The sequence below is a fragment of the Alexandromys fortis genome, unplaced genomic scaffold, assembly GCF_014885135.2.
Source record: "Alexandromys fortis isolate MF-2015 unplaced genomic scaffold, M_Fortis_MF-2015_v1.1 scaffold_107, whole genome shotgun sequence".
Lineage (NCBI taxonomy): Eukaryota > Metazoa > Chordata > Mammalia > Rodentia > Cricetidae > Alexandromys > Alexandromys fortis.
In genome coordinates, this window is record NW_026067987.1 from 644,718 (window position 1) to 653,387 (window position 8,670).

The window sequence follows — 8,670 nt, forward strand, 5'->3', positions numbered from 1 at the left end:
ATTGTATCTAGCCTCTTCTTGGCTAACTCTCCTATCTTGCTTAACCCATATTTAGTAATCTGTGTAGCACCACGAGGTGGTGTCTTACCAGGAAGATTCTAGTGTATGTCCACCTTGAGCTGGAGCTTCATTGCGTCTGTCTGAGGCGTCTAACCTCACTTCCTTCTACCCAGCATTCTGTTCTGTCTACTCCACCCACCTAAGGGCTAGCCTATCAAATGGGCCAAGGCAGTTTCTTTATTAACCAATGACCTTCCTCCATCATCTCATAGTCTTACTAACACAACTTTTAGGCATAGTCCTATTCATTTCCTCCTCTAACTAGAACTTGGTGTTCAGGTAAAGCAATGCATGAGGACCAGCTCGATATCATTCAGTGCGTACAGGCACTGACTGCCAAGCTTGGTGATTCCCCAGATCCCATATGTAGAGAGAGCTGACTCTCAACCCTGGAAAGTTATACTCTATGCTCCACTGATCCACGTGGCATTCATGAACCCCCCAAACACAAATAACTGAATACAAAAACAAAAAAGTGAATAAAAAAAATAAAAGTGAGCCTTTTGGTCCATTTTAAGGTGATATTTTGCAGCAATTTTTGTAACTTTTAACCATGAAGTACTTGTTTATATTTCTGTCCCTGGCGTGTTCCTGGCATGACTTCTCGATTTCCTTTCCACATTTCTCTGAAACCCCACAGTGAAATTGGAAATAGCTCCTGTCAAATGAAACACACATTGTGTCAACATGATAATAGAAGGCCAACTCTATGGTATAAATATCTACCAAGGAAATAAGAAGTACAAAATTTTAGTTAGAATAAAATAACACTGGTTCTGGTTACCTAAGCAGTTGATAAGCTACATAAATGGTGCTGTCTGTGATAAAGAGGTCCAATAGAAAGGAAAGGAGAATATTAAAACATGACCACTTAAAGGAGTATATGAGAAGTTGTTTGATGTCTGTGGAATTGTTTAATGTGGCATTGTTTCTATTTTGCAACATGAAAACATTGTGGAGATGGCTGTACAACAATTCGAGCATAACAATATTGATCTGCATACTTCAAGTGGTTAGGGTGATTAATTTTGTGTGTATTTTTACACAATTTACTTTTTAAACAAAGCAAAACAAAAATGGCCAATTGGAATAATCTAGTAAAAACTAAAGATGATGAAGAAATACCCAATTCTTGGCAAAAATGTGACAACCTGAGTCTGCTCCATAGCACAACCCCGCAAGGTGCCTGGAGAAAAACAACTCCTCCACATGCATGCTGTGGCACACATGCATGCTCGTGTGCACACACACACACACTCACCACATACTAAATACATATATTTAAAATATTTGTTTTACTATTGTCGGTGCATCGACTTGAACACAGTAATAAATTCAGTCAATAATAAATCTGCATTGGTGTCACATGAAGGAAAGAAATCAAAGCACTGACCCTTGTTATTGTCTAATCAAGAGTGAGTCCAGATCTGACATTTCAGTTGTAACCCTAAGTGTTTAACCTCTGAGCTAGCATTTCAGCCCCGTGAGCTCAGGTTTGAATTCTCTACTTCACTCTTCCTGTGCCTTCTGTCATCCTGATTTACCTGTTGTATGAGCCTGAATCTGCTGCCTGCCTGAAAACTGTCTTGTGAGTCTCTTCCTGTCCCTTTGTCTGTACCCAATGAAGGGCTTTGCTGGATAATCATTGAACAGCACAGAAAACATCACATGGGAGAGGAATGGAAAGGAATTTTACAGAAATTATTAACAGTCTTCTAAGGGATTGGGTCATTGACTCCAGCTGATCCCGATGACCCCAACTGACCCAGATAACAAACAAACAAACACTGTCAAGTAATATCCAAAGGCCCCTTTCAATATTTCTGGGAGATAGTCATGTATAAGATAGACTTTGATCTCTATTTGCTGTTTTCAGCAAATGATTATCATATTCATTCTTGGGTCAGGATAGCTTAAGATTACAGCTATTTATTAGCTTAGGTATAAAAGCTGATCACATGGAAAATCCAAGGCAAATAAAGCTCTGACTTGGTAATTTGTATTGGAACATCTCATAGTCAAGTTGTCATTGAGTTTGTTTTCCCATTAGGAGTGCAAGTACCTCAAAAACAAGACCCATGTGCTAAATAAATATCTTTATGTATGCGGTACTTATGTATGTTCAGTGATCAATAGATGTCTGTAAAAATTAAGAGGTAATTAAAACTGTAATGATATATGTTATTTTATTCTTTAAAAACATTGTAGACAACAATAAGAGGATTCAATAGATTCTTCAAAAGATAGAGCCCAAGAAATTGGAAGAAAAAAGTTGTGGAGGGGGATAAGGGGAAAACTGGAGGGGGGGGGGAACGGCGGTGAGTTTGGAAAGATGGCTGAGTGAGTAGAGCACTTGCTGCAAAAGAATAAGAACCTGAGTTTGAACCTCAAGTACTCATGTAAAAGCCTGGTGACACATGCCTATAACTGCAGCACTGATGGGTAGAAGGGACAGAAAGATTCCTGGGCCTTTCTGGCCGGCCAGTGCAGTTGAAATGGCAAGCTCTAGACTCACTGAGAGACCTTCTTACAAATGGTAAGGTGGAGAGCTATAGAAGACACCTACAGACAGAGAGACAACAGACACACACACACACACACACACACACACACACACAATTTTTAAATGAAAATTTTCAGTCATGCTTACCAAGCTACACTGACCTTGTAGTAAACATAGTAAGTGAACATATGACTAACCCTGTATTGAGAATGCCTTTAAATCATTTTTCTTCTCAAATAATGAACAATGACATGTTTTTCCCCCCTGGAAGCATTCTGAAAGCAGCCCTAAAATAGATGTACTCTTTCCTCTGTTTATAGCTCACTCTCTACTCAGGAAGGTTTGAGGAGTTCCAGAGTACACTGTCAAAAAGCAACGAAGTGTTTGCCACTTTCAAGCAGGAAATGGATAAAGTGAGTACTGCGTATCCACAAAGATTGACATTTTTTTTGTTTTGACAGGCAATTCTTTGCATTCATTTTTCTTTGGCTAAGGTATTTTAATGCATTTCACGATGCAATGAAATTTTTATAAGCAGAAAAGAGACTTTCAGTGGGTGGGTTTTTTTTTTTTTTGTCTTTAAAAATTTTTCCAGTAAATCAATCTAATCAACAGTCTCAAAATGCTAGGATTCGTTTTTTTTTTTCTGGAATGAGCAATATTTATTCATCTTGATAGCTAGCTTTAAAAAGGACATAATTAGCATTAAGTTTAAAAATCTCACCTTTTAATGGTTAAAAACAAATGTTTAAGTACCTAAAAATACAACACTAGTGTTGATAGATTCCTTCCCATAATTGTAATATAACTGATGAATCAAAATATGAATAAGAAGATGGAAGAGTAAGTTCAAATACTGAATTTGTAACTATTCTCTAAGTACTGTTAGGCTATTTACTTACCTCTCTTAACTTTTATTTTTCTTATCTAGAAACTGAGATGTTATTTTTTTCTGCATAACTCACAAAGCTGTGAAGTCCAACTAAATCAATCTATTAAAAGTTTTTGCAAACCTTTTATAAATATAAGGTACAAATATTACCAACAGACGTGACATTAACATTCTATTTAGAACAGTATCTTTGCAACAGGAAGTCAGCGTCAGCATCCTGTCTCTGACGACAGAGGGTGAACACACATGCTGTACAAGTCTGATGACGAGTTTAGATCCCTGGAACCATGTTCAAAGCTGGGTGAGGTGGTGATACACCTGTGATCCTACGACTCCTCCAGCAACATGGGAAGCAGAAACAGAAAAATAGTCTGGAAGCTCATGGGCCAGCTGGCCTAGCACAGGGAGGCACAGCAGCAGACCAAGAGAGACCCTGACTCAAAACAAGGTGGATGACGATAACTAACTGATCCCTAAAAGTTGTCCTCTGACTTATACAAATAAAGCCTTGTGCACGCACACATGCTCACACGAGACACACACACACACACACATTGTGTTTCTGAACAGGCACTGGCATTAATTATAAGTGCAAGAAGTATCTTTCAAAATCTATTTTAGTGAAAAAAATGTAGCCTTTACACTAATATTTGTTGCTAGTTTTCTTGGTTCTAAGTAGATCTATCCATTAGTTATTTTTTTTTAATTCTAGAGTGGTAAGATTAAAATTTTATTTCAAGATTGACTATTTTGAGAGCAGAATATTAAATCAAGTTTTCTTAATCTGAAATTCATTTATGGACATTAGTTAATCCAATAATTCCCAGATAATAAACAACAAAGACCCTGGTATGCATGTTTGTGTAACTCTCAATATGGCCCTATATCTTTTATCAAATTATTAAAGTTACCCTCTTAAATTTACAAATGCCTAATCTGGCTGACATATGATCCAAACAAAAAAATCCACTCAAGACCCATCTACCTTTTCTTAGAGCAAGAGCTGATAGTCTGGGCTCAGCCTCTGGCCTCAGTGGGTGCCTAAGACAACTTGCTCAAGAAGGAAGCATATAGTCAGACATGGATGCACACACCTTTAATCCTAGCACTTGCCCAAGAGGCAGAGGCAGGCAGACCTCGGTGTGTTCCAGGTTAGCCTGGTCTACAGAACAAGCTTAGGCCAGCCAGGACTACAGAATGAAATCTGGTCTCAAAAATAACTGAAGTAAAAATTAAAAAAAAGCAAGCACCCAGGTATAGCTCGTGAAAGGGAATGATACTGACCATCACCCTTCAATTTATACAAGCAGAGAGGAGATTCTACAATAAATAATATCCAGTAATCTTATACTCAAAAAAAGAATCTTATACTCAAAAAAAGAATCTTATACTCAAAAAAAAGATTTGATCACTTCTATATCACCCACATTCATACACAGTGACTTCATTTGTTGCAGAAAATGAGGGATTTCTTTTGCTAACTCACTTAGATATTAATACATGTCCCTGAGCCTCAGTTTCCCCATTTATTAAATAGGGAGGAAAATGGAGCCTTTCTCATAGGACTGTTTCAAAGATGAAATAAATGTGTAATAATCGTTCTGTGAGCTTACCTAAATTTACCCTATAGGCATAAATAAAGAGAAGATGAAAAGCAGCTTTTTGTGAATATGCAAATTATCTACAATTTAATACCTAAAAGCAACCCCAGCTTTCTCACCGTGATAGCTTCTACTCAATAAAGTCACTGATTCAAATTGCAAGCTTATTCATGGGTCTCACGAAGGAAATTTTTTTTTAATTTTAAATGAAAGAGAAGTCAACAACAACAATGTGTTCCTAAGTAGTTTCCTTCCTCCTGAATTGGCTCCCGTGCAGATAAGTTTATTCATTACTGATCTCGAGGACTCAGAAATAAGTCACTCCTCTTCCACAATCTTCATTGTTGACATTGAACATTTGTTTGCTTCGCCAGCTGGTAGCAAAAAGACTGCCCTTGGTGTCACAAGTGGAACTAATTGCTTCCTCGAGACATTAGCTCCTCAGGATTAACACTAAAACACTCTAATTTCTGTAGACAACTAAAAAAATGAAGAAGCTGGAGAAGGATACAGCCACGTGGAAAGCCCGATTTGAGAACTGTAACAAAGCTCTGCTGGACATGATTGAAGAGGTAAGGCAATTCTTTTCTTAGCTTCTATCTCCATTCCCCCAATCCTATTGAAACAGTCAATGTAACCTGCTAATGCAAATGATTATGTTTGAATACAGTCTGAATTCCAAGGGAGATGTGACACATTAAAATATAGTGAAAATAAGATTAAGGGTCATTTAGAAATCTAAGGAAGAGTCAAAGACCTTTGTCAACCTTAGTCACAGGATTATTGAGTAGAAAGCTCTGGCACCAGGCCTGCTGGACTGTAAAGGTTTTGATGAAGGTTTTACTTGACCTTGAATTTCTACCGTTTAGCACCCAGCAAGTACAATGAAATAGATTGGTGTGACCAGACTGAGAGAAGACACCAACCCAGATATCCCATATGTAGATTATTTTATAGACAGATATGAAGAAAGCTTTTTAAAAACTCCTCCAACAGGTATTAGATTGCTGATATTACGCTGGACCCTGCGGTGTTTTTTCAACTCTAAAAGCAAAGATATATAAGCTCTGACATGAATGACAGGGCTTACATGGGAAGACCCTTCGTGTTAACAAGTAAAAAAGGTAACCGGGGTGGTAGTAAGTAGTAAGACGATTAGAATCACACCCATGCTCACACACACGCCACTGTTACCAGAGAAAAGAAGAACTGAACAGCTGAAGCAGCCAACATCATGAATAAGCATGTGGTGAGTGTCTGTGGTTATAATTAACACTTCAACTATTCATTCCAAGTTGCAACTCATTCCCAAGACACGTGTTCATGATTCATCAACACGAGTCAAATGGCCGCTGCAGTTAGCATATAGCAGTCTGTCTATGAAGAAGGCATATTCCCTAGAACACATACAAGAGTCCTGAGGGTGAAGTCCCTCCGTCTCATTCATTTCGTGCAAACGCTTGCTTCTACCCTCCAGTTCTTAGAAGCAGAAGATTCATGTAGGTTAAGATTTGACAGACTTTTCACTGAAGCAGAAAGAAGGTTTGCCATGTTCCTTTTTCAAAGAACAGGCAATGGTGATTAAAATTCTATTAGTCTAACAATCAGTGCAAAAAAAAAAAAAAACCAGAAAAACAAAGTGATTTCCATAAATGTCTGTTCAAACCTAGTAGACAAATTCTGGGACGAATAGTTTTATGTCTGGAGAGCATTCTAGGGAATTCACTGCTCATGCCATTTTGTGTGTGTATGTGTGTGTTTATGTCACAGAAAGCCCTGAGAGCCAAGGAATACGAGTGTTTCGTGATGAAAATCCAGAGGCTGGAGAACCTGTGTCGTGCTTTACAAGAAGAAAGAAAGGAGCTCTACAAAAAAATCAGAGAAGCAAAAATGTCTGAAAAGGAAGAGCAGGGTCAGCACACCTCTGACGAAGAGCCAGAGTCAAATGTCTCTGAAGACAAAGAGATAGATGCAGAGGAAGCCAACAGTGTTCAAAACGCCATTAAAAACCTGAGCACAGCCTTTACCATTCTTCATCATCCAGAGTCCACCCTGGACCAACCAGAGGAAAGACAACCAGCAGAGATGGGTCCTCAGGATGGAAGTGACATCACCCCCCAGGAGCCCGAACTAGCCCTTCCGAATCCTCCTGCTGCTTCGGGGAGTCCTGAACCTCCTGTGGGCTCTCAGGCTGGAGCCAATGTGGTCTGTGAGGCTGCACCTGTCTCTACAGCCAGCTGTACCCCTGCAGGGGCAGAGCTCCAAAGCCAGGGGTTCCCTGCTGGGAATCTCCTGGACCAGAAGCTCCAGAAGCCAGAGGCAAAAGCTTCTGATCAGACCCCAGGTCAGGGCTCCCTAGATGTAGTGAAGACAACAGGCACTGCTCCACCATCTCCAGAGTGTGAGGGAGTCCCTGCTGTGGTGCCTGGCTGTGAGCCAGGCAAGCAACCCCCACCAGCAGCCACGGAGATCCCTCCAGGCCCTTCCACCGGGCTCCCCATAGAGGCCAGTCTGGATGGAGTGGACTAAGCCTCACGCACCCTTCAGGCTGTTCGCCCTGCTGCGTCTTCCTCACAGCAGAATGTCTGTGGAAGGAACTCCAAGGACTAGGACGAAAGTTGAGTCTTTGCTGCTGTTCGCAATTTCTAAGTAACGTGAAAATTTTCTGTAATTGTATAATGTTTCCATTGGCAGCCAGACATATCAGTGGCAAATACACATTTCATTTCCATTAAGCTGGTACCTTAATTCAGTTTATTAACAACAGTAAGATTGTTATTTAAGGTCTCCCATTACAATATGTAAATATTCTGAGTGTTACGTTTTATTTCCACAAATAATAAGAGCTATAATGAATACTCAGGTTCCATTTAAATAGCATAATATACACTGTGCTTATGTGTGTATATAATATACATGTACATGTGTGGATAAATAGTACATTCATGTGTATATATACACAAGTATTTCCATACGTGAATATAAAGTCATCATACATTACAAGTATATTTCACTCCTTACAGATTGTTCCCTATTGCAAGATATTTATATGCTCATCAAAAGTTCTCTTACTGTGCCAGGTGGTGGTGGCGCACACCTTTAATCCAAGCACTTGGGAGGCAGAGGCAGGCAGATCTCTGTGAGTTCGAGGCCAGCCTGGTCTACAAGAGCAAGTTGCAGGACAGGCTCCAAACCACAGAAAAAAAAAGTTCTCTTACTTCCACTCTGAACTATAGTAGACTAATGCTTTATGAATCTGAAATGGGTTCATAAAGCAAATATTTAGGCCATCGCTACTTTGGCTGAAAAAAGTAACCTAATCTAAGATAAAGAAACTTAACCAACTGATCAAATGACAGAAATAGCAAGCATGTTAGAATTCCTGTAGAGATGTCATTTATACACAAAGAGGCTTGCAAGAGGCCCTAAACAGTAAAGGGGAAAAATCACAAGGGGGTAGTACCCTTCACATGTTTCTTCTCATCTTCTGAGCCAGCTTCCTCCCAGGTTCCTAGCATCACTTACCTGTGATGAAGCACCCTACTCCTGACTACCTGTGAGCAAATGGCTAGAAACGGGAAAAGAATCTAGGACTTGGGGGGTTGAATGTCCTC

General features: G+C 39.5%; 1 protein-coding gene across 1 annotated transcript in view; it reads left to right on the forward strand.

Moving 5' to 3' along the window:
• The window catches only part of Txlnb (taxilin beta), a 39,673-nt gene extending 31,918 nt beyond the window's left edge, over positions 1 to 7,755 (forward strand). Inside the window, exons 8-10 of the mRNA XM_050159514.1 lie at positions 2,884 to 2,976; positions 5,533 to 5,628; positions 6,827 to 7,755. Of these exons, the coding sequence (XP_050015471.1) occupies positions 2,884 to 2,976; positions 5,533 to 5,628; positions 6,827 to 7,585 (948 nt within the window). The 3' untranslated portion in view covers positions 7,586 to 7,755. The remainder of the gene's footprint in view (positions 1 to 2,883; positions 2,977 to 5,532; positions 5,629 to 6,826) is intronic.
• Positions 7,756 to 8,670: the final 915 nt, after the last annotated feature.